Here is a 27,392-nt window from a genome sequence, read left to right as displayed (position 1 = left end):
AAAACAAACAGCATATGGAATACACATCAGGGCTGATAAGGATCAGCCCCCTGTGATGTAAGGTCTACAACAATCGCCAGTTTTAGCACTGAGCAAAGACATGGCTAATGTGCCCATTAGAACAGATCGAGAACAATGAATGCAATGGGTGTTAGATGAGAGAGAGAGTGAGATAGAGAGAGAGAGAGAGTGAGATAGAGAGAGAGAGAGAGTGAGATAGAGAGAGAGAGAGAGAGAGAGAGAGAGAGAGAGAGAGAGAGAGGTGAAGCCGTAATTGCAATGGTAATGTCAGTTTAGACATATCTAAACATGAAGGATGAGTTTGGCAAAAATTTATTTTGCACAAGTTACTTAAAGCCAAGAAATGTTTGGGGTCCACATTTTGCTTTTTTAGTTTATCGCTGGACCTATGAACCTAACATGGCTAACAAACAAACTCACGTCACTTAAACAGCTCAATCTGTTTCTGTAAAAATACATTCCCAAAACTTCTTTCACACCACATCCAGCTCTTAACCCTTGTGTAGTTTTCAGGTCTGTGGGACCTGTTTTCAATGTTTACCAAAAAGAAAAAACAATGTGATTTATTATTATTTAAACCTCAGATTTCTTGTCCTTGAAGAACATATAAAAGAACATATAAAATAACGCATTTTCAGTGTCTTCACACTGTTCACCCCCCACACATTTATATTACAGGCGTGGTGTTGGGGTGAACCCGCGGGGAATAAATGTGTGGAGCTGCTGTGTCCCTTCACTCTGTTCTCCTCCTACACGGCCTGCTGTTAGTGTTTGTATATGTTTGTGTGTGTGTGTGTGTGTGTGTGTGTGAGGGTGGGTTAAATCCACCAGACCACTGATTAACAAAAACATCAACACCATACATGGGTTAAGTAAGGCCACACTGTCTTATTGTGTTGCAAACCACATCAACTAATCTGCGTGACCTTAATTAAGATCTCAATTAAAGCAGGTTGAGAAAAAAATTCTTGATGGATTATTTTATAGAAATCATTTGGGGTATTTGAGTGACTATTGAGAACTAAAAACTGTTCTTATAGTTTTATGTTCCTGCTATTTTTCTGATGCCTCTAATTACCAGCAGCTTAAAGCAACAGTTTAAAGCAGCGTTTCTCAGCCCTGATCCTGGAGGCCCACTGCCCTGCCCTTTTCAGTGTTTTCCCTGCTCTCACCTCACTTGATCCAACTAATCAGCTCATTAACAGCCCCTTACTGAGTTAAAGTGGGTGCATTAAAGCAAGGAAAATGCTAAATTCTGCAGGGCAGTGGGCCTCCAGGACCAGGGTTTAGAAACACTGGTTTAATTCTAATTTAAACAAGTTTCCCTTGAATGTCTGACACAATTCAACACGTTTTTAACTATAAAATGGACAAATGTAGATATAACTCAAGCCATACAACGTAGTTACAATGTCAGTATGTTTAAGATTGTAATCTGACAAGGTTTAAAGCAAGTATGTAATGTTTTAAGCACTCAGATGGCTAAATGCTAACTGGTGGTAATATGCTTACATTACTTGAAGCTACATTAGCCTCGTGTAAAACTAAAAAGACTTCATTTTTGCTAAATAATCACTTTCAGATAAAGTCTGACTCTAGGTCAAACCTGTGGACACAATATTTAGATCCAGGATGGCCTAAAAACACGTCCAACACCACTGTCCAGCATTATGGCCCTCAGGAGCACTGCTGTCCTCCTCTTGACCAACCTCATAGGACCCATTACCTTTCTTCCATCTTCAAACGTGCTCTTTCCACTTCCTCCAGCCTGTAGCCACAGCTCCTTTCCCTTCCTCTTGCTCCTCCTCAGCTGGCCCCACCTACTCACCCCCATTCTCTCCCCTCCCTCTGCTCTCGACCGCCAGAACACAATGTTCTCGGGCTTGTTTGGGGAAACGGTAGAAATAAATAAATTAGAGGGAGTAGGACGCCATCATTATGACCAACTGCAGGTTCGAGCCGGGGGAAAATAAACAAAAAGGCCGGGCGAGGTGAAGGCTCCCTAAACCCGCCTCTATTCATCACGTATGAGTATGAGTCAAACATACAGACCACAAAGCAGATAAATAAAGAAAGCTGTGTACCTACACCGAAAGACACAAGGATGCTCTAGTTTCTCTCTTGCACAGCGTCCACTAAAGCCTGGGTTACGTTATACAACTTCTACTTCGATTATAGCCTCGAGTCTGTGCTGTCCGAATCTAATCTGCAGATTTTGAGGCAGTGGGAATCAATGGCCGGGAACAGAACATGCTTTTTGACTAGGAACTAGATATAATCTGCACTTCTAGGATGTTAGCTCGTTTGCTAAAGTCCAAGCCAGAGTTTGTGCTATAGTATCTTTTTCAATCAGTTTGGTTGGTTTCACACTGCACTGGCTAAAGTGCACCAAATTACACATTGTGGGTGTTTGTCAAGTGCGCTGTTACTCTCACATTTGCCATCCTAAAATACAGAAAATACAAAACAGGGTTGCCTAACATCTTTTTCTACCACAATCAAAGCAATTAATAAACCCTACATAATAATCCTTACTTGCTACCTGTGTTTTTTTGATTGGTTTGTCAATGTGAATCGAACCAATCTGGTCACTGATGCTGGGCCCAAATATGCTCCACGATCCATGTGCTAAAATAAAAGGCATTTTATGGCTGCTCTGCTGTTATTAGCAACAGCCCCTGCTGTAGGAGTAATATGGGTGTTTGTGAAGACTCAATGTTAATTAATGTTAAATGTATTTAAGCAGTGAGGAGCTGAACTTTCCCCTGCTCTGCTGTCGCTGCAGACTGGCAGGACCTACAGTGCAGCACTAGTAGCTGTTAATGAAGTGATGTAGTTTTTTGTTTGTGCTCTTTTTTATACTGTGACTCATTTGATTGACTGATGTGTAAAACTGAAGTTATGAATGAATCGCGAGCGCCCGTGCTTTTCGGTCTCCTTCGGATAAAAGGCAAATGTCAGTGTGATATACCATTATAGCTATAGTATGGAGACAAAGCAGGAAAACACGTCCTGATTATTTTTTCAGGCTATTTTAAATATGATTCACCTGTCCTGTCATACAAAAACATCAACACCATACATACACACTGTCTTATTGTGTTGCAAACCACATCAACTAATTTGCGTGACCTTAATTAAGATCTCAATTAAAGCAGGTTGAGAAAAGATTTCTTGATGGATTATTTTATAGAAATCATTTGGGGTATTTGAGTGACTATTGAGAACTAAAAACTGTTCTTATAGTTTTATGTTCCTGCTATTTTTCTGATGCCTCTAATTACCAGCAGCTTAAAGCAACAGTTTAAAGCAGCGTTTCTCAGCCCTGATCCTGGAGGCCCACTGCCCTGCCCTTTTCAGTGTTTTCCCTGCTCTCACCTCACTTGATCCAACTAATCAGCTCATTAACAGCCCCTTACTGAGTTAAAGTGGGTGCATTAAAGCAAGGAAAATGCTAAATTCTGCAGGGCAGTGGGCCTCCAGGACCAGGGTTTAGAAACACTGGTTTAATTCTAATTTAAACAAGTTTCCCTTGAATGTCTGACACAATTCAACACGTTTTTAACTATAAAATGGACAAATGTAGATATAACTCAAGCCATACAACGTAGTTGTCCTCAAAGTCCTCAAAGCAGGAAAACACGTCCTGATTATTTTTTCAGGCTATTTTAAATATGATTCACCTGTCCTGTCATGTGACATACAAGTGAGATCACCACAGCTGGAGGCAGCATTTTGGAAATGGCCGTAAAACCTTAAAAAGTAAAAAGTTGCTGACGACAACTGATGATGTATCCGGTTCTTGAAGAGTTGTCCCATTTCATAGGGGGAGGATTTCAACTACTACCCCTAGTAACTCGTTTCAAAAACAAGGGGTAGGGGTAAAAATAAGAAATGGGATCGGGCCTTAATGTTCACCCTGCATTCACATGATTTTAGCATTCAGTTCATATCAATTCTGTATTTACACATAGAAAAAAATGCTACTGAATTACTGAACGTAATAACTACATTCTGATGAAACTTATTTTCCACTCATACAGCTATAACAACATGCACTGCTTTTTAAGTGGAAAAAATTCTTAGGGTCTTGCGATTGTGATTAATGGCAATTCACTAAACAAGGTAATGGGATTAATCAAGATTCATTATTTAAACTGTCTGACAACCATAATCTGAACACATACATATATCTATCTAAACATGTTTGGTGCTAAGATGAAAATTCAAAACTGAGTTCAATGCAAAACATGAAAAAAGATCCTGTAACCAGATGCACCCCTTTTACGATACATGCAAATGAAATATAACACTGGAAATGAAAGGCCTAAACCCAAAAAAAGCACTGAAACCATCAACATCAAGCATTTGGATACAATAATAGAACAAGGGTGCCCAATTCCACACTTTGGTGATTTTCCTTCTCAGCACATGACCTGCAGGGAGGTAGATCTCCAGCATGAGGGTTGGTGGGAACTGTTGTAGAGGTCATATGGTGTGAGGTTAGATCTCCACCTAGTGGTGAATTATGGCAACCGGCACCATGCTTTGTAAACAGGAATTAAATGAGTACCACAAGCCAGAGTGAAACAGGCTGTGCTAAGAGAGTATGCTTAATACTTTTAGGGCGTTAAATTTAGAAATGAAATTAAAACGCAGCCCAAAAACATTCTGGTTGAGTCTGACCTGACCCACAGCACCAAGCTCAGAATCCGACCCTGGCTGTAGCCCAACAAACGTCTGACAAAACCTGACAATCGCTCATGCACACGCATTTCATGGCATATTTAAACCGTTTAACATTGCATACATGTGTGGTTCAGGTCTTATCAGGTTTGGACAAATATTTCATGCTCTAAATCGGAGTGTGGACAAGGTGTGTACCTTTGTCTGGAAGCAGCAGAAGAGCTGGGTCAGGTAAGGGTGCTTTCTGGCCAGAGCGAGGATGCGTTTTTCTGTTAGAGTGCAGTCCACATCATCATCCTGCAGTATCACATCTTTTTTCAGCACCTTCACTGCATACACCTCGTCTGTGCCTTTCAGCTCAGCCAACATCACCTGCACACACACACAGATACAAACACATCACTAATGCCACCAGCAGGAAGGGAGCTCTTCTTGATATATATGAAATTCCATAAGATCAGGGAAAATGAGGGCAATGATTTAGAGGAGCATTACAGAGAGTAATGGAGTCCTTTTACAGTTACTTTTGGCTATGGAAGCAATTCACAAATTAAGCCTTTTTGTGAATAAGACCGGTTTGTGCCACCCATTTGAGTCAACCTAAGAAAGGCTTTGAATCAAAAAAGCTAACCTAAAGGGCATGACTTAGGCAAATTCTCAGCCACAAGTCCATCTACAGAAAATGTGCAGTTATATATCATTGTCACGATTGGCCCCTCTTAGTCCTGTCCATGTGTTCGTGTTTTGGTGTAGTCCACGTGTTTTCTTTGTTTTGGTATTTAGTCATGCCCCCTTGTTTAGTGACTCCGCCCCTATTGTTCCCACCTGTTTTTCAACTGTCCCTCATTATCCTTGTTTATATTTAAGCCCTGTGTTTGCCCCTTGTGTTTGCTGGTCTTTGTTGTTTGATCGTGTCTGACGTATTGGATGTATTGTATTGTATTCTCGTGGTGTTTGGTTCTTGTTTGAGGTTTTGTGTTCATTTTGTCATGTCTGTCCCTCCTGCTCTCCGTATTGACTGTTTGAACCTGGACCGTTTTGACCATGACCCTGGATAAAAGTCGCTTATCTCTGCATATGTATCCGCCTCCTCGTTACAATCATCAAGAGTAGCAGTAGCTGAGAGAAAAGATGAGGCACACATTTCTGACACTTAAAAACATGATAACATTTCATGCTGTTTCATCATCATCATCATCATCATCATTATTAACCGCTCAGTCCAGACTGGGTCGCGGTAGCAGCTGAGAGAGCAGAGAATCCCAGACGATCCTGTTCCCCGCAACTGCCTCCAGCTCATTCCTGGAGACCCCAAGCTGCTCCCAGGCCAACTTGGAGACATAATCCCTCCAGCGGGTACTAGGACGACCCCGGGGTCAGCTGGCTCCTCTCAATGCAGAGGAGTAGCAGTTCTAGTCTGAGCTCCTCCCGGATGACAGAGCTTCTCACTCTGTCAAATAGAGTGTAGCCCCCCACCATATGAAGAACGCCTTTTGGCTCAGCTCCGTCTTCACCACTACAGTCCGGTACAGTGACCGCATTACTGCTGCCGCCTGTCCCAGCCTGCAGCCGATCTCACGATCCCTCTTCCCATCAATTGTGAACAAGACCCCAAGATACTTAAACTCCTCCACCTGGGGCAGGTCCTTTCCCCTTACCTGGAGTGGGCATGCCATCCTTTTCCAGGCTAAGACCATGGACTCAGACTTGGAGGTGCTGACCCGCATACCTATCCATGTGATTCAGCCCAAAGAACAACATCATCTGCAAATAGCAGATGCCACCCTCCGGCCTCCACACATAATGCCCTCCCGGCCACGGCTACGCCCTGACACTCTGTCCATGAATATCATGAACAGGAGTGGAGACAGGCCACAACTCTGGCAGAATCCAACGCTAACACTGAAAGAATCTGACTTCATGCAGAGTATATGAACACAGCTCTCACTCTGAGAGTACAAAGATTGGATAGGCCGGAGTAGTAGCCCTGGCACCCCATAGGAGGACCTCCCACAAGATATCTTGGGGAACAAAGTCATAAACCTTCTCCAAGTCCACAAAACACATGTAGATTGGGTTGGCAAACTCCCATGCCCCCTCAACAATCCGCGAGAGGGTGAAAAGCTGGTACATTGTTCCTCACCTGGGACGGAATCCGAATTGTTCTTCCTCAATTTGAGGTTCAACTATCGGTCGGAGTCTCCTTTCCAGCACCTTGGCATAGACTTTCCCAGGGAGGCTGAGCAGTGTGAGCAGTTGGCACACACCCTCTGGTCCCCCTTTTTAAAAAATGCTCTTTCACTTCCAGTAAAATTTCTGCATAAATCTGTTGGAATTATTATGTCATTATTTCTTAAATTATTGGCCATATGACTCTAAGCATCAGTAGTTACTGAGAAAAAAACATATTGACTTTATAAATGCTGACATAAGTACTACGTTATATTAATTTTTATATATTATTTTGCAGTCTTTTTTTAACACCATTAACACTTCAAGTGGAGTCTGAGATCCAGAACTAATCATCCAACATCAATACCTGACCTCGCTAATGCTCTTGCGGCTGAATGCAATAAAACATTCCGATAGGGGGACAAACTCCCTTTTAATATTCTTGATTTCAGAAGAAAAGTGGAAAAGGTAGATAAGCAGGTGTCTAAACTTTTGGAAATACAGTGAACCATCAGGTAAAGTAAAAAAATTGTTTCACAGATAAAAGATTTTGTTATAAAGAAACAATGTCAATATGTCAGTAAGTGAATTGTGAATTATAGAGTGGGTCACCTTCCCAAAGCTGCCTTTGCCAAGCACTTTGATGAAGGAGAAGTCTTCTAGATTCATTCTTTTCGACTGTAGCGTCTTCACTTCCCCGTTTTCTCTGCCTTCCCCCGTCTCCTCTGCCCCGGCCTCGTTTGGAGATGAAGGCGTTTCAGGTTTCGTCTCTTCTCCACGGTGGTCAAACGAAAGAGCCTTCCTGATGTTCTCCAGCTCCTTTATGTCTGAATGAAGAGAGTCAGGATGAGGCAATTTTCAAATATTAATGAAATCATTATAAAGTGTTTGCTGTAAGTTTTCATTTGAACAACACAGCTTGAAGTGTATGCATCAATGGGTGTGCACTGTCCCTGCTATACAGTAACACTTAATTTAGCCTTCAAATGGCCTTGGTATTTGACTAAGTATTATCTACAGGTTCAGACCTTAAAATGGTTCAGTTTAGGTTATAACCATGTATTGATGCTGACAGGTGGTGAGTGTGTGCATACCCTGATCACATGGTGAAGTAGGGGCAGATTTGGAGCGATCCTCCTCTGTTTGTTGAGATATCGGTAGAGGCTGTGGGTCCGGACCTTGACTAATCTGTGTAGAATACAGTACCATCAGAATCAATCCATGCCAGATTATACACTCACCGGCCACTTTATTAGGTACAATAATTGTTAGGTTCAATTGCTTGTTAACACAAATAGCTAATCAGCCAATCACATGGCCGCTACTCAATGCATTTAGGCTTGTAGAGGTGGTCAAGACAACTTGCTGAAGTGCAGACTGAGCATCAGAATGGGGAAGAAAGGTGATTTAAGTGACTTTGAACGTGGCATGGTTGTTGGTGCCAGACGGGCTGGTCTGAGTATTTCAGAAACTCCTGATCTACTGGGATTTTCACGCACAACCATCTCTAGGGTTTACAGAGAACGGTCCAAAAAAGAGAAAATATCCAGTGAGCGGCAGTTGTGTGGACTAAAATGCCTTGTTGATGTGAGAGGTCAGAGGAGAATGGACAGTTCGAGATGATAGAAAGGAAACAGTAACTCAAATAACCAACCAAAATCTCTGAGGAGGTGTTTCCAACACCTTATTGAAAGTATGCCATGAAGAATTAAGGCAGTTCTGAAGGCAAAAGGCAACCTTTCGCTAGCACTTAATAAAGTGTACTTAATAAAGTGGCCGGTGAGTGTATGTGATAGAATACACTGTATGTGCATCATTCTACCATCCCAACAAGCCAGCAGCAATACAGAACCCTGCTTATGTAGAAATGCAGACAAACTTGAAAGTTTTTAAGCAAGACTTGACCTGATTTGACTGGTCCATGATGTGTTGGATAAAGCATTTTTGTAATTTCCTCCAAATTATCAGACAGCCAAGACTAAAATGTCATAGCCTGGATGTATACATCAGTGTTACCCAATGGTAATGCACTCAATAACAATAAATCACAGCACACAGAAAGCATGGAAAAAAATAAACAGGAAACAAAAACTGTAGCTTACAGTAGATCTAAAATGAAGATAAACTGTAACTACATATTTTCTGTCATTTTAGAGGTATAAGCTAAAAACAGGTGTTGTTGTCTATTATCATCTTTTACAATAACATTGCCATGAGGTCACTTTGAATGCTGAGGAAATTCCAGGTTCAGTTTACAAAAGGTACTTCACTCTAGAAGTATTACTTATTGTTGCAGACAGTAGATTCATACTGCTATAAAGCCGTAGCTCTCATCTGTAATCACTACAATTACAGTAGCACAGCAGGTAAAACTAATCCAGCTGAAATAGGGCTTCAGCCAGCACTCGTGCTAGTGACCGATTGAGTCTCATCTGCAGAAACATCACTTTTGTACTGAGGCAGGAAATGTGCCCTGCTTTTACGTCTAGCCTCTATATTTATGCAAGAGCCCACAAAATGTACAAGTTGCAGATGAAGGATCTCTTATGAATAAATTTCTTGTTGATTATACTAAATAGCTCAACCATAGTGGGAGATTTGAATAATATATTTGTTTGAATTTTATGAATACAGGACAATTTCAAGCAGTTTATATATCATTTCATCCAGTTTCCTGTGACAGACAAGTTGAATAATTGGCCATTGGCCAATTCATTTGAAACAGAGCTTTTCTTACAGAAAGACTGACTTTCTCTGGACAGAAGGTCAACTGTATAGCCTCTGTCTTTGAGTACTAGCACTGACTTATGGATTAATAAATTATTTTCAAAACTCATAATTGAAATTTGTCATCCAGAAATTTTTGCGACTTATCCCAACATTACAAATAAACTTGTTTTTTGAACTATTTTCTGTTGTGGTATAAATAAGCATATTAAATTCCAACAGTCAAAATGACCTCTACAGTTATGGAATTTTGGCCTTTCTAGTGTTAAAAGATGCAGTTATCACCATGCTTTATTTAGACTCAGAAATCTTGTCTGTAAATTGATGATAAAATATCTGATTATGATTTATACTCTATGAAAGGTTACTATGGTGTGTACAGCCTTGTTTGGGGGGGCATTCTTCACATTGTAGGCATATTTTTGTAATTGGCAACAAAACAACCAGAAAAAAGTCAGAATTCTTGTCTATGTAAAATATAAGTAGAATATAACTGTGATTTATAGTGTAACCACCTATGAAAATAAATATCTAATTACATAATTATGCTTAGATAACATAGCAATGGAAATAATACAGACTTCTAAGGGTTAAGGGAGCCAGTTCTGCCAGTAGAGTTAGCATGTTGAAACATTTAGGGTAATTAAGCAAGTAAGTAATTTCCTAGCTTCAGTTGTGCCCATTCTGAGCCCAAAATAGTCCTCTGATCCCCCCACTTGCCTTTTTCCTCCTCTGTACACTGCTGGAGATTTTATCAGGTGTCACCCCCAGGTCAGACAGCACTTTGGCAATACCCCGTGCGTCCACCCCACAGTTAGGGGCCACATTACTTTCACAGCGTCTGTGTACATTCATCTTACAAACTGGAGAGAGAGGTAGAGAAAAACAGAGATGGCCAAAGATGTTAAGATCATTTCAATACACTTGAGTAGATGTGTTTGCGTGCGCAGCCTCACTCGTGGCTCTTAACTTGCTTAGTTCTACCATCTCTAACAAACTGCTTCACTCACCTTTGCACTGCAGCCCTTGCCGCATCAGCCCCCACAATAATGAGCCACAGTGGTCACAGAAAGTGGGGACTTTGTAGTTGTGAATACTGAATTTGTGAGGCATATTCACGCTGAAGCGCTGAGAGCCCACCTGCAGGGGGCGACCAAGAACACACAACCAGGAGGGATTGTCAGCATGGAATTTGCTGTCATCAAGACCTTTGAGTACGTTAAGACTCTTTGAGAAAGTACACTTACACAGCATCTTTATAAACTAGCACTACCTCCATTTGTAACAACTATCCAAAATCAACACTTTTCTTAACATCTGGCAAATCTGCTATGCTATTTCTAATTAGGCAAACTATTTGGATTTATGAAGTATTCTCATTTCTGCCATCAAATGTTTCTTCTATTTACCAGCATCTACATTCTGATAAGGTGAATCTGTATCACCACAGAAGTCAACAGGGTAGCTATACATGTGAAGTGATTACATACTGTTTTTTGTTATTTTTGGGGTCAGTCATGTCAGTAAGACTCTTAACCAGTTTTCTAAGTTTCTCACCTCCTCGGCCATGTCTTCCTGTTTCTTCAGGCCTGCACACTTAGTTATGATGAGCTCATGGCAGCGTTTATGGACCACACATGTGCACACTAGGTATGAAAAACAAAGAATAAAGTGTATATTTTTACTTTTTTCATTAACAGAAGATGTAATTTAACCAAAGGGTGCCCACACTTTTGCATAAAACTGTATATCAGTGCTGTCCAATGAAAAACAAGTACCTCCAAAATAGTAACTTTACAGGAGAGGGCAAAAACCTTCTTTACTTTCAATGCAAGTTAATAGAAAAAAAATTTAATTTTAAGCAATTTTGGACCTTTTTTATTGGTTCAATCATCAAATTTTCACATAATGTAAGGGACGGCTGCTGAGCTCAAACGATGGAGAAAAATAAATCGCAAAAAATGGATACACATGTTTTTGGATAACGATCATACACGATACATAATAATCCTTAAAAATAATCTGCCTACAATGTTGTAACCAAACCTTTTATCTCTAGAATGATAACTTTATAGTCCAGGGAAAAAACATTCGCAACTTTGAGCTATGTTATTGCAAAAGACTATTTTGTGATTTTGGGCCATTTCTATTGGTCCATTCATCACAACATATTCAAAAAGGTTCAATGGCAGGTGGTATTTTTGAATGTTGTACCAAACTAAAGGCAAAAAATGAGTTATATGGGTTTTGAAATGTAATTATGATGTGTTTATTTCTGTTATGTTTCAGATGAAGTGAGTGCAGATATAAATGGGTAGTTGATGGGATATAACTGGCTTTACCTTGACACTGATAGCCCTGCTTTCCTAGAACACCCCTGTGTGGAAAGAAAGAGAAACGTCTTGATTTATTTTATGACTGAGCTTGTTGTCACCACAGACATACACTCACCATCCACTTTATTAGTTTAGACCTTTGAGAAGGTGGAACTACTTTGAGGTTCACCCACATTAGAAGTAAAAATACATAGGCTTACAATCACAGACTGTAGTCTTGACATCCTCTACTCCTCAATTCCTTAAAATCCCAGGCTTGTTACATACTAAGGCATACTATTCAGTACCTACAGGGACTCTACTGCAAACTGGCTGAGTCATTCTTAGGTTATAGAAGTGTGTCATAAAACGTTGGGCCTACCGATGGGCCCTGGCCATTTCATGGGATTAAACATCGGTCAGATTCTGACCGCTGTTGACCAGATATTATTTATATGATACACCGATCAGGCATAACATTATGTCCTTGTTTCTGCGCTCATTGTCCATTTTGTCAGCTCCACTTACTCTGTAGGTGCACATTGTAGTTCTACAATTACAGACTGTAGTCCATCTGTTACTCTGCATACTTTGCTACTAGCCCCCTTTTACCGTGTTTTTAGTGGTCAAGACCCCCATGGACCCCCACAGAACAGGTATTTTTTGGGTGATGGATCATTCTCAGCACTGCAGTAACACTGACCTGGTTGTGGTGTGTTGTGCTGGAATGAGTGGATCAGACAGCTGGAGTTTTTAAACACCTCAGTGTCACTGCTGGACTGAGAACCGTCCACCAACCAAAAAATATCCAGCCAACAGCGTCTTGTGGGCAGTGTCCTGTGACCACTGATGAAGGGCTAGAGGATGACCAACACAAACTATGCAGCAGCAAATGAGCCATTGTCTCATCTTGACTTTACATCTATAAGCTGGACTGACAAGGTAGGAGTGTCTAATAGAGTGGACAGTGAGTGGACACAGTGTTTAAAATCTCCAGCAGCACTGCTGTGTCTGATTCACTCAGACCAGCGCAACACACACTAACACACCACCATCACATCAGTGTAGTCGTCTTAATGTAATGACTGATCAATGTATGTAAGGCTGGATTTTTATTAATAGTTATGCATGTGTATAGTTACCATGGTGCTATATTATAGTGATGCCTCTGTGTGATGTGATGTAAAGAAGCTTGCAGTCATTCAAACCAAAAAGAGCACATCATTCCTTTTAGGCTCACAGGTTTTAATTATAAAGCTATTGTTTGTGATCATGTTAGACACAGAGGAGATTCAACAGAAGTCTAACATTTGATCTGTATCTGTATATGTATTTTAAACAGTTTTTTCCAATAACATACATTTCTTGCACCTAAGGTTCTGGAGCCGTATTACAGAAAATCTTTTTGTCTTAACTTAAGATATGACAGGTAACGTCTGATAAGATGTTTTACAAATGATTATAACACAAGCTAAACTTATCTTAATCTTGAGACTACACTAAATTCCCAAACTGTCATCACCACTCAGCAGCTTTTCAGTCGGCAGCTGTGACAGAAGAACAGCTAAACAACCTGCAATTAGCCAGAAATGAACTGAATACCATTCGCCAAACGCATAGTCTTGCCTTCAGAGTCTGACCAAATCAGACTGAGCCATAAAACTGCCGCAATAAAGAACAAAAACTTTTAATGAAGTTTTACACTGAATTTAGTGTGAGGAGCTGGAGAACGAAGTGCCGGCTGTGCAGCGAGCGGGCGGAGCTCGTTACTGTGACGTAGCAACAAGCTGCTTGTTAAGGAACTAGTATTTGGCAGAACTGCGAACATTAAAACTCATTAAACGCTGCATTCACAGACCAGCTTATTAATTTCTTACTTTATTTATTTACTGTTGTATAAAAGCTCTAGAACACTCGAGCTGGTGTGTTATCGCTATAACGTCACGACTGTGATTTAGTTGCAGTAGATCATCACAGCCTTGATGTTATAGCGATAACACATGACCTCGAGTGTTCTATTGCTTAATTAGGAAATCTTAACTTACTCGATTGAAGTTGACAATCAACTGTTGTGTCTGTTACCTAGCAACCGACCATGCATGCACAGCTGAAACATAAACACACGATAGACTGAAAGTTACGAATACTGTGTCAGTGCTTTGTATTGTTAATCAGAGTGTTGTTCTCTGGTTAAGTCTCATTTCCCAAACACGTTAGCCGAGCACACTAACGTTATTCTTCCTAATAAACAAACACACGATCAGCTCTGTCTCATTATTCACCACCTTTGTTGTCATATTTCATCTGATGAGTTTTCATCAGGAATAACATGCAAAGGTAACAAGAGGGGACAGTGGAGATCATGTCTGTGGCGTCTGCAGCTTTTAAACACTGTTAGAAAAACAAAACTCAAGTCAAAGCATCGTTTTCAGTGTAGAAAAATGTAACGTCATTATGCTACTTATAGTGAACTGTGCTGCCTGTCTGCATAAAACAATAGAAACAGACTATTAAAACAGAAGTTAAGATGCTCTGGGTTTTATCTTAAAGTGAAGGAAATATTTAAGATGCTTTGACAACTTATTGCCAAATGGCCTAATGGCTTCTGTCCTAACTTCAGTCTTAACTGAAGTTGCCATGACAACAAAGCAGATCTCAGACTTAAGAATTTTCTGTAATACAGCTCCTGGGCACCATGTGCAAAGCGCACAAAATACAATTAAAACAATAAAAACTGCTTAACAACAGGGTCACTACTTTTATATGGAAGAGAAAGCTATCACAGATGTAAAGCTTCTTATCAACCAATGGCACTAAAACTGAAAATCAATATAAAGTACTGCAAAACAAGCCAGCAGCTTCTCTTTTTTTCTCCAGAGAACAGTTGGTCCACCAGAAATGCATGGAGGTGCACTTGGCAGTGCGAATACACTGAATATTATGGAGCTCTAATACACACAAGAGGAAGCTTCAGCATGGAGAGTGTGCCTAATGTACTTAGTAACTTCATACTCTATGCTCCTCCCCTGGCCTGAGGGCTTTTCCCACTGTCGCCATGGGAACACAGTCCTCTAACCGTAAGCCAGCCTTGAAGATTCTGGCTTGGGAGGACAATGCTGACTGAGGCTTCAGCCGGACTGCACACAGATGGCAGTGTACAATACAGACACACAGGAAACACACTGGCACTGTGCAAAGAGTGTCAGAGTTTAGAAAACTCTGTAAGCAGGAGTTCAGTTTAATGTGAATGTTTTAATGAATTAATTAATGTGAATTCTTCAACCTGCTCTCTCTACCTCTCTCTCTCTCTCTCTCTCTCTCTCTCTCTCTCTCTCACACACACTCACACACACACACACACACACACACACACACACACACACACACACACACACACACACATATCGCTGTTGTCAGAAGAAAACCAAGTGAATGGAACCAGACTTTTTTTCCCAAGTTATTTTGGGCTGTTACTTTTGGTGCATTCATCATGAAATTTACACACAATATACAGAACAGCAAGTATTTTCAAATTATGTCAAAAACAGAAAAAGGATAAAAATGGAGATACAAGGTTTTCGTCTGACAACAGAGATCCTGCTATTTCTCTGTATAATACAAGCGCTAAATAATAATTAGAAATGCAGCTTTAAAGTTATAAAGACTTTGCTAGAGACCAGACATTTCCTACTGGGTCTGGATCAATGTAGTTTAACTCTACAGAGTTCAGAGCAAGAATTTTTGGAAAATAATGTATTGCTATGGACTGAAAAAAAAATGTAAACAGGCCACACACATGCCAACAGGTAAAGGACGTGTCCTTAACTCTGCTAATGGAAAAAACTATACTGTATTTCATTACATGGAACTGTTCTGGACATGCAAATTAGATGTTTCATTGTGTCAGAGAAGCTGTAAACAGCTGAACCTGTACATTATCTGTGGCCTCATATCTTATAAAAATACCTCAGTGTTACCTCTGCAGTTCAATAGCTTCACAATTACCCCATCATACATTCCGGGAACATGCAAAAAATATGATTACATTATCTGATGATGAAGCCTTGTTTGAGAAGCAATTTGCTGCTGTATTCTTTAAACCATAGGTTATTAAAAGGTTCTTAGCTTGGACATACAGAAACTATTATAGAACCTTTACATCCTGTGGACGTTCTTTAATTCCAAAAGGAGTCTTTACATTCACATCTACTATTAAGCAAATATTCTTTAAAGAATCATCAAGTGAGTCTTTTTGGAACCAAAAGCTGTTCCTCTATAGCAGGGCTCAGCAAAATGCAGCTCTGAAACCACATATGGCTCTTTTACTGCCATGTTGCAGCTCCAGAGAGGAGCTAGATATTTAGGCAAAAATAAAATAATCCTATAGGCTCCAGCTCCCCTCTCAACCAACAAGGATAAACGGCTTAGAAAATGTGTGTGTGTGTGTGTGTGTGTGTGGGTGGGTGGGTAAAATATTCCTTCTTTACAGTAAGTAAGTTCTACATATACAGTAAGTTCTGCTGATCGCTCGAAAACAGTTTTAACAAAAAATGGTTTTAAACGTTGGAATTAATGTATAACTGCTAATTCACCTTTTAAGTTTGGCATGCAAACTGTTGGTCACCAGAACAACGCAGACAAAAATCTCACCTAGCTAGTAATTAACAAAAAGGCAAAGAGAAAGATTTAAGATGAACATCGATAATTTGGAGACATATTTGCATTTATAACCTTTAAATATCCAGCTGGTTTCCTGATATGTTTATCCTGCAATAAGAAACTGTCAAACACTAAAAAGTCAGCTACATGTTTGCCAGCTTCTAATTCAAACTTTCCCGTCTCATCTTAAATGGTGCAGTAGTTACATTCTGGAGTGTCAGATGCTGCAAACATGAAGCTGATTTTAGCCTTGTAAAAAAAGTAATATTGAGAGACATTTTTACAAGTAACTATTCTACTTCTGAGGAAACATTTCCTGCCGGAGATGCAAGAACAACGTCTACAGCTGAGCTAAAGCTTAAAGCAGAGCAAAGTAAGTCTGTATTTTCGTTCATATGGCATTTCTTTATAGAATCGTTCTTAGTACACTCAAAAAAGTGCTTTCCAGATATGTTAGGTGGACAACTCAATTCAACTCTTATTAAAAGAAGAGTTGACAGACAGTTAATTGTGCTGATATATTGTATTCATTATTCAAACTGTTTTTGCAACATTTGAACCACAAATAATTTTTTAGGTGCATCTTTACTTTTTAAGAGAGCATGTTTCATGATAAATGTGTCTCTCCTGTTGATTCTCTCTGAATACAAGGCTTTTTTGTGGTATAAGGATACATTAGCCCTCCATTGTCTCCAGATGCCCCACCCATAATGTAGCTGTGGCCATGAAGGAGGCCTACCTAGCAGGCAGATCGGTCACGACTAAACTGGGGAGAGTACTTGGGCAGAAATAGCAATGAATAATAATAATAATAATAATAATAATCATTTGAAAAAGAGGTTTACAAATATACACCCATCATTCATGGTGACAGTCTGCATTGTCCTTGAATGACCCAGGAAGCCGTGCACTCACCAGATGAACTCGCGGCAATGTGAGCAGTAGGTGGGCTGTCTCAGGTAGGTGGCCATGAACTTGTGTCCATTGACCTGATGCACTCTCCTCCGCACCGCGCCCTGCCTCTTCCTGGGCCGCATGCGCTCCCGGAACACGCGCTCCTCATTCTCACAGCCGCCTGCTGAAAAACACACAAACACACACACCCAACATGACAAACTGCATTTGTGCAGACTCCACAATGTACACATTTACAGAGGCCTCATAATAACTCCTACAACAGTCTAAGGTACAAATAAGTTGGGCCTAAGTAACGAGAGCAATAAAAGCTGACAGTAATCTCTGTGGGAGCACAACTAGCACAGCTCAGCTTTGAAGCCACTTGTGCTAAAATTTGCTGTCATAACATCATATTCAGAAAACATAACTATTTCACTCAGTGAACAGATCCCTGTCACAGATCAGACCGGACGACATCACTCTAAGTCTTTTACTGTGTATAATGAGAAAAGCATAAGGCCGGACACACAATCAAAATTTAGATTTTATTGCTTACTACAATTCTTATCGCCACCATCAGGTGGTGCTACAGAAGCAGTCAATAAAAAGCACAATTCTCAGACACACACAGCAGCATGAAACAGCCACACTGCACACTCCAACTGTCTCATCCCGAGGTTCAAAAGCTGCATGTTGCAAGTCCTCACAATAACCTCTTACCAAAATAACAGAAAAGGAATTTACTTGTCGAAACTGACAATATTTATCTGGACAGCTACAGCCTCCCTGTAAAGCAGACATAACATGCTGCAGATAGACTGTAATTTCGGTTATGGGATGGTGCAATTGGGTCTTACTGAAAGTTTGGGAGCTTGATTTTTTTTTACATCAAATTTGGAAACCCCTGCTCCAAGCCAGTAAAACGCTGTGACCCTGTTTCGTAAATGAAACCAACATGGCAGGAAATAACAAGCTTAAAAAGTCAAGGGAACTTGCCATTTAAGCGGCCCCAAAATAAAACTGTCCTCACTTTTTTTTAAATAAAAGCATTTGAATGTAGTGTGTAAGCATTCATCCTCAGTCCACAAAGTCCATACATCATTTTTGGTTTCTATAATGTCACACAAACAATGTATTGACATATATCGCCGCTGTCGAAACAAAACTTCGTATCGCCAAAATGTTCATTTTACAGGAGAAAGAAAAAAACATTCTCAACTTTGAATGGAGGTTTATGGAACTAGATGTTTTCCAAGCACTTTTGGAGCATTTCTGTTGCTCTGGTCATCATGAAATTTTGGAACACTGTAAAATAATATCATAAACAGCTAAGAAAGAGACAACAAGTTGGATATAAATTCTGCAGGCCTCTACACACTATATGTTGTATTGCGCTGCTTGTACCAGCACAAAATGCAGAAATTTCTCAGTGTCTTTGTACATTATATTTTTAGCACTTTGAGAGTTGCTTCAAATGGTGTTTTACAAAGAAAATGTATAATTATTATTATTATTATTATTATTATATTCAGGCAATGAAACATCTGCAAAAATATTACACTGATATAATTATTATCAAAAGTAAGTAAACTAAAAGAAAACACTGTGCTGCTGTAATTTACATATGTGTCCAGATACCCCTTCTAAGTGAAGTCTGCTCCTTTAAGGTGCGCCGACTGCTGATACAGAAGTTCGGTAGTGCAAAAAAAGCTTGTATAATCTTCATAGAAAGTGCTGCCAGTACAAGAGGACACTCTGGAGCAGCCACACATGAGCCTAAGGTGACCGAGCCCAATGTCAAGTGTCGGCTAGAGAGGTATAAAGCCCCCCAGCAATGGAATTGTGAAGTGATGGAACTCCATCCAAGACCTTTGAGATGAGTTGGAATGATACAGAACTCAAGAAAATTCAGTGATTCAATGCATCAATTTTTTTGCCATACACACTCCTTTTCTGTGCCCTTCTCTATAGATTTTTCTCACCCCCCCACCACTCTCTTTCTCTCTCCCACTTTCCTTCTCTCTTTACCCTCCCTCCCTCTCTCTCTCTCTCAATACTGTGCTAAACATTCCACAGCTTAAAATTGCACAAACTGTGTTCTGTAGGCAACTCTTGTGCTGAGTGTGTGTGTGTGTGTGTGTGGGTGTGTGGGTGTGTTTCTAGAGGCATGCAGAGGTAGTGATCGATGGATTGATGGAGCACAGCTGTGACAAAAGCACCACACTGGAGAGCCGTCACACAGTCACCTGACAACCAAACAGCAGAGAAAACACCCACAGGAGACTTAATGTTGATTCTCCTATAAGTTCTTGATGACGTATCATTAGACAAATAGGAAATATCAGGCTTCTGCTAATAATAGTTATTCATAGCTTCAAAACTGAGAAGGACATTGCATACCACGCACACTTCTTCTCAGTGTCCAAAAATTCAAAATCACTGTTTTTAATGAAGGTGTACACACTGGTACTGATGCTGATGCATGGCAGCTAGGGCTTGAGGGCCACTGTATGGAACCAAGTACAAAGCTTTAGAGCTGACTCTCAATTCCTGAATGTCTGAAATCTTTTCGGGATCATCTCCAGCCCTTGTGCCGGAGCTCGGCGACTCCCAGCACTGTTCAATTTCTCAGTGCATCACAGCTGAGATTTTAAATTGAAAAATTATGAACTTATAGGAGTAGAATGTAAAAGTCAACTTAAACTTGGTGTTATTGGTGCTCTCACTGCAAAGCATTCTATGTGATTCAGCTGCACTCTGTGCTGTATCTGCTAGATTCTGAACAGTTTCTGAAGATTTTTGTGTGGAATCAACTCTTGGAATCAGCTCCACTGGTTCCCGTCACTTGAAATTGGAACCATTTCTGATGCCAAATCCAAGTTATGTGAATCAGTAGAGGGTTTGATTCCACACAACAATCTTGATTCCAAGAACCAAGACATCGAGAAGGATAGCTGGCAAAAATAAAGAGTTAAAAGATAATTAAATTTGACTAGTGACAATTTTCATAATGTACTTCTTTTCCACCTTGTCTAAAGTAAAGTACAGCAGGACTATCAATGTGTGAGGTGTGGAAGGATATGGTTTTCAGACAGGCTGCCTAGACAGCAACACATGTCTCACACTTTCTGTGTGCTTGCACATGAGTGCAAACTTGAGGGTCACTAGAGTCCAAAGCTTTAGAGCTGACTCAGTTTCTGAACAGAATCGAAGAATTGATTCCTGTTGGGGTTTGAAATCTCAGCGTCTCACTGTTGAGGATTTAAATTTAAGTGATAAATTACAATATTTATTTATACATTTATAGGAGCAGGGCGTAAAAATCAACACAAATAGCTAATCAGCCAATCACATGGCCACAACTCAATGCACTTAGGCTTGTAGAGGTGGTCAAGACACCTTGCTGAAGTGCAGACCGAGCATCAGAATGGGGAAGAAAGGTGATTTAAGTGACTTTGAACGTGGCGTGGTTGTTGGTGCCAGACGGGCTGGTCTGAGTATTTCAGAAACTGCTGATCTACTGGGATTTTCATACACAACCATCTCCAGGGTTTACAGAGAACGGTCCGAAAAAGAGAAAAGATCCAGTGAGCGGCAGTTGTGTGGACAACAATGCCTTGTTGATGTGAGAGGTCAGAGGAGAATGGGCAGACTGGTTCGAGATGATAGGAAGGCAACAGTAACTCAAATAACCAACCAAAATCTCTGAGGAATGTTTCCAACACCCTGTTGAAAGTATGCCATGAAGAATTAAGGCAGTTCTGAAGGCAAAAGGGGGTCCAACCTTTTACTAGCAAATATAAAGTCATCTGCCCTTATATGCATAAGAACTTGAGTGACATCCCATTCTTAATCTATAAGGTTTAATATGATGTTGGGCCACCCTCTGCAGCTATAACAGCTTCATTTCTTCTAGGAAGGCTTTCTACAAGGGTTACGAGTGTGTTTACGGGAAATTTTGACCATTCTTCTAGAAGCGCATTTGTGAGGTGGTCAGATACTGATGTTAGACGAGAAGGCTTGGCTCGCAGTCTCCACTCTAATTCATCCCAAAGGAGCTCTATCAAGTTGCAGGCCAGTCAAGTTCTTCAAACTCACTCATCCATGTCTATATGGACCTTGCTTTGTGCACTAGTGCACAGTCATGTTGGAATGGAAGGAGACATCCCTAAACTGTTCCCACCAAGTTGGGAGCATGAAACTGTCCAAAATCTCATGGTCTGCTGAAGCATCAAGAGTTTCCTTTCACTGGAACTCATGAAAAACAACCCCACACCATAATCCCATCTCCACCAAACTTTACACTTGGCACAATGCAGTCAGAAAAGTACCATTCTCCTGGGAACTGCCAAAACCAGACTGGTTCATCGGATTGCCAGCAGAGTCTCCATTGCTCTAGAGTCCAGTGGCGGCACTTTACACCACTACATTCAACACTTTGTATTGCGCTTGGTGATGTAAGGCTTGGATGCAGTTGCTTGGCCATGGAAACCCATTCCATGAAGCTCTCTATGCTGTTCCTGAACTAATCTGAAGGTCTGTAGCGACAGTTGACTGTGGAATATTTAGTAGCAAGGAAATTTCACGACTTGTTGTTCATAACTTGTTGCACAGGTGGCATTCTATCACGGTACCATGCTGGAATTCACTGAGCTCCAGAGAGCGACCCATTCTTTCACAAATCTGTGTAGAAATTCAATGATTTGGATGAGTGAGTGAATACTTTTGGAAAATATGGACCCAAGAAATTCTTGTTACTTTTTATTGTTTTTATGTTTATTTGAATTATGAATATGACTTTATTCTAATGTATATTGTGATAAACTCACTGCTGAGGTAAACTGTTTAAAAATTTGCTTAGACACCTAAAACATTCGCACAGTACTGTATATCAATATTCTTTCCCTCATGTATCTACCTCAGGCTCACATATTTCATATATGTATTTTTTTCATAACTTACATTACTGTAAAAACCTGTACATTGGAGTGGTGTAATAGTGGTATACACTATATACACCAACCTTTTTTTGGTATATTTAAGTAGTACTGGGGGCTACGCTACTAAGATTTTCACTCACCTTCACACCTGTGCAAATGTGATATGACAATAAAAGTGACTTGATTTGATTTGTGGAAATGCATTTTCTTTCAGAATGGCCTTTTGTCTGGGAAAAGAAGCAGCTGAGTTACTGTCTTAAGCCCAGCAGCAAATAAAGGTGATTGCTGCTATTTTGGCAAATTTCAGCACACTGTGTGACTTTATTGAGATCTTTACTAAAAATAAAGAGGAGACACGTAAGATTACTTGGCAATTTTTCACTGGACAAATGTCTGAACAGCAGGAGAGACTTAAGCAAAAGTCTCAGCTGTCTTTCCATCTGATCTCGTTGTCCAGGGGGAACTACAGAGACATTAAGAGATTATTAACAAAGATCTGTTTTTAGATTTCTCTTTCACATACACACACACACACACACACACACACACACACACACACACACACACACACACACACACATGTACTGAACCTCTCTCTCTCACACACTCTCTGTGGAAAACAGCAGAACAGTGATCACTCCTGAGAACTCTCTCATGTGACTGTATCAGTCTGCCCCTCTGTCACCCCAGAACGAGAGAGAGAGAGAGAGAGAGAGAGAGAGAGTGAAAGAGAGAAATAGAACAAGCTGTGCCACTCTGGCAAGAAAGCTATTATATACTGTTATTAATGAAGGAATGTAAGGCACGCAGGTACCAGTTCGTCTGGGCAGGCTTGGAGCACACAATGCCGTACACTTACCTGCACTGAAGGAAAAAGCACATGCACTCTATGCAATCCGTAGGAAATTTTACAATATTGACATTTCCGGCTCAATCTAGTGAGCCCATTGCACTTTATGGGAGTAAGGTATGGGGTCCACTCAGTGAGCACAGCTACACTAGACAGGATAAGCATACAAAATTCTGCAAAATGATCCTTATAATCCAAAGAAATACACCAACCAATGCATGCAGGGAGAAATTAGACAGATTTCTTTTGCTAATAAACAATCAAGAAAGATCACTACATTTCTGGATGCAACTGAAGACAAGTCTCCAAGAAACGCTGCATTTTAAGGTGCTACAGAACCAAGACCTGAAGCTGATTCAGAGACTAATTAACCCTCTAACAGCTCCTAACAAACAGCAGGAACACTGGGAAAATTAAAACACAGAGTAAACTAGAATGCTCTTAGGCCCCAAAAACAGAGTATGAACTGGAACAGTATCTCCTGAATGCCTGAGATACAAAGCAGAGACAGATCCTGACCAAGTACAGTCTCAGTGACCGCAGACCACAGTGGCCACAGAAAAGGGCAGGTATAAAAAGTTCTGGCTGCCCAGAGAGGAGATACTGTGTGGTCATGGTATGACAGGTGAGGTCGAGACAGAGATGCACTTTCTTCTTAAAAATTAATGCTAAATGAATCAGACGAAGACGGGCATGCAGCTCCTCTCGCTGCTAAACTACATGTCTGACAGACTGAGAGATGAGAGAGAAATAGAAGAGAGAGAGAAAAATGGGAGCGAGCGAGAGAGAAAGGAGACAGAGAAAGAGAGATAGAGAAAGCGAAAAGATTGAGAGAGAAACAGCAAAGAGACAGAAATGGGACAGAAAGAGAGATGGAGAGAGAGAGAAAGCAGAAAGGGAGACAAAGAAAAACAGGGAGAGTAGATAGATAGATAGATAGATAGATAGATAGATAGATAGATAGATAAGACAGAGAGAAAAGAGTGACAGAAAAAGAGAGGGAGAAAAGAGAACAGACCCCCTCCCAACGCACACACACACACAGAGACACACACACACACACACACACACACACACACACACAGACACACAGAGACACACACACACACACACACACACACATAGAGGGAGAGAGAGAGAGACTAATAGCACACGTCGTACCAATTTGGCAAGCGAGTTACCATATACTGTTATTAATAAAGTCACTGTATATAGTTCCTGAAAGGTCCTGCAGGTTTGCCAAGGCAAAAAGCAGCACAGCCAGGCAGCCAGGCAGCGCTGCAGACGACAACTGAAGAGTTGAGATGTGAAAATGAAAATCATACATATTGAAAATGACCAATAACATTTGATAAAAATCAGCCACCTGTCTGCCATCTCTCATCACAGGCAGCAGTCTTTTACAGAGACAGGGTATGATCAGGATTATTTCTCATGGGTTCAGTTAATGAATTTTTAAAATCCCAGTTCAGCTGAGCTGCACTTTTTATAATGAAATGCACTTAACGCACTTTTTGTAATGAAATTAGAAATTAGATCGGTTTCAGAAGTTAATCATTTCTATAGGTCTCTTTAATAACAATAAATGCTTTTTGAAGAGACAGTGGACAGAACACACAATTATATGTACTGCAGGTCCTGAAAGGGTGGGGTGATGTCAGGGTTGATCTCAATTCTAACCTCAGTGAGGAGAAACAAGGAGCAAGGAGAAAAATCTACATGTTCGAGTGACAAAACAACCTCGACAAGAGGCCACAAGTGAGGCAACAATGTTTTTTGACAGTTAGCAGTGTGGTTTCTGGTATGAATATGGTTTTGTTTTCAAGAACACCAAAATGTCATGTTAAATGGTTTATGTCCTACTTATCTATTTTCCTTGTGTGGGGAACTGACACAGTGCATTGGTCCTCATCATATTTCAGGTGACCATACATCTTCTTTTTCCAGTGCATGTCTTCTTTTTGGGGCCCAAAAATGCATCCAGCCAGAATTTCTCAATTGCCTAAAATGTCCAGGATTTGGCTTTGCTTTCTTGTTGACATTAACTTTTTACAGTGTGTCCCATGTCAAACTCCTGCCACCAATGTCATCTATTTTGGAAAGCAAACTATGGACACCCTAGCCATATTAGACCGTTTTAAGGGTAAAATATTACTCCAAAAGTCCTCCCTCCCTAGAGTAAAAGCACAAAGTATTATCTTGCTTCATTAACTCAGTTTAGGTGAAAATACTCTAGTGTCACTCTTGGTAAACCAATTTTTTAATAGAATAGACACTGATGTCTATTTAAATCATCATAAGGACAAAACACTAGTAGAACTGAGTGGCTCTGAAATAACTTTTTGTAGTTTCAGTTTAAGATTTATTTGTAACTTTGTTTAAGTTTAATAAAAACGTTATAAACACAGGTCCACAAATGAGTTTTCCTTTATTATATTGCATCTGTAGGTCTCTGTTCATAAACATAATTAGCAAAGAACAATTTACAATAAAAGGAAATGTGTTTGTATGAATTCAGAAAAAAGACACATCAGTAACAACTGCATAATAGCTTCAAGGAATGAGTTTCCATGGCCGAGCAGCTGCATCCAAGCCTCAAGTTACCAAGTGCAATGCAAAGCGTCGAACGCAGTTATGTAAAGCACCACCACTGGATTCTGGAGCTGTGTTTTCTGGAATAACGAATCACTACTATTTTTTTTTTATTTGGCCCTAAAACGCTATCATACAATATGGTGATCAAAGTGATCAAAGCAGTAAGAGTTAAATTGATAACTGCAAATAATTTCCATTATTTATCAGTTAAGGACCTGATGTTCACTAAAAATCTTGAAAAGTTTAATACAACCTTTTGATGTCCAGCTTTTCAGTCTACACTGTGTAAATTGCTATTAAATAAAATAACAGAAATCATTAATCTCTTTTCCAAAGCAATAACACATACTGCTAATATATTCATCATGACACCAGCACCTGCAGAGTGAAGAATAACACCACCCCCCCCAACCACTACAATCTCCAGGGGTGGGCTTAGGCATGTCTACTATAAAGCAGTATTAAGCTGATACTGACATTGTAGCAATAACATTGCAGGTGTTGGCTGCTTTGCTCACCTCTAGCCTGAGTGGCCTATTTATAAAAAAAGCCCAAATAAATAAAATAAAAATAACACTGCCAAAGCTTTCAAAAAGGCTGAGGATGGAGGCAGGAGGTAAGCAAATGAACACAGAATAAAAAATAACAGCAGAAAATCAGTTCAGCTGCATAGTGGAGTACAACGTGATTCACTGTAATTGTCCCTGTTTTGCATTATTGATAGTGATGCTGTAAAACTAGCATGCAGAGGTCTCGGCTGTGTTTGTATCTTGCTGTCCGTAAGGGCTGAGATTAAATATAAGGTGCAGATAATCCTACGTCTGCTTTTAGCTCCATCTATGGGCACAGGGCAAGTGGCATCTGTCTAGTCTCACACTGATGCCACTGAAAAGAGAGTGTCTCATTTGATTATTATACACGAATCGCCCACATCCTCCTCTCAACCTCTGCTGGCAAGCTGCCTCAAACAGAGAAAGACAGACACAGAGAGACAGAGGAGAGAGAGACAGAGAGAGAGAGAGAGAGAGAGAGAGAGATTAGCAATTTAGAATGCTACTCAGCCCAAAAAACAGAAAGTACCTCTTCACTGTTTACGATACCGCACATTGACAGATTTTTTACCAATAACTCAATGACCACAGTTTAGCTGGCAAAGCGACCACAACAGATCAATAGATCACCCATGACATTTGCCAAAATACCAAACATCTATACTACCAGTCAAATGTGTAGACACACCTCCTTATTTCCCCTGTTGTAGCCTATTATTTCACTCATTTTACAGTATTTATGTGATTACAAATTCACATTCTTAAAAGTAGCCCATTTCCTTAACCCTGTGTGGTGTTGATTGTTTTTGTTATTCAGTGGTCCGGTGGACCCACCGCAGTAGTTTTTTTTTTTAATCAATACAGCCATAACAATTTATGCAAAAAATACCAAGGCCAAGGAATCTTGAGGTTAAAATAATAATAATTGCCTGAGTTTTTTTTTGGTAAACATTAAAATGGGTCCCACACATCCCACACA

The 27,392-nt window shown here is 40.2% G+C and overlaps 1 protein-coding gene across 2 annotated transcripts in view; it reads right to left on the bottom strand.

Annotated features, from left to right (window-relative positions):
• The window catches only part of prkceb (protein kinase C, epsilon b), a 148,757-nt gene that overhangs the window by 50,146 nt on the left and 71,219 nt on the right, over positions 1–27,392 (bottom strand). The window contains exons 3-10 of one of the 2 annotated variants that reach the window (XM_017690593.2): positions 17,496–17,658; positions 11,949–11,983; positions 11,164–11,252; positions 10,617–10,746; positions 10,327–10,469; positions 7,974–8,067; positions 7,492–7,706; positions 4,906–5,079 (exon numbers count right to left, since the gene is read on the bottom strand). In XM_017690593.2, coding sequence (XP_017546082.1) covers positions 4,906–5,079; positions 7,492–7,706; positions 7,974–8,067; positions 10,327–10,469; positions 10,617–10,746; positions 11,164–11,252; positions 11,949–11,983; positions 17,496–17,658 — 1,043 coding nt within the window. The remainder of the gene's footprint in view (positions 1–4,905; positions 5,080–7,491; positions 7,707–7,973; positions 8,068–10,326; positions 10,470–10,616; positions 10,747–11,163; positions 11,253–11,948; positions 11,984–17,495; positions 17,659–27,392) is intronic. The other variant, XM_017690594.2, reaches the window with a different exon arrangement.

Source organism: Pygocentrus nattereri, chromosome 5 (genome assembly GCF_015220715.1).
Source record: "Pygocentrus nattereri isolate fPygNat1 chromosome 5, fPygNat1.pri, whole genome shotgun sequence".
Lineage (NCBI taxonomy): Eukaryota > Metazoa > Chordata > Actinopteri > Characiformes > Serrasalmidae > Pygocentrus > Pygocentrus nattereri.
This window is presented reverse-complemented; position numbering and strand designations above follow the sequence as displayed.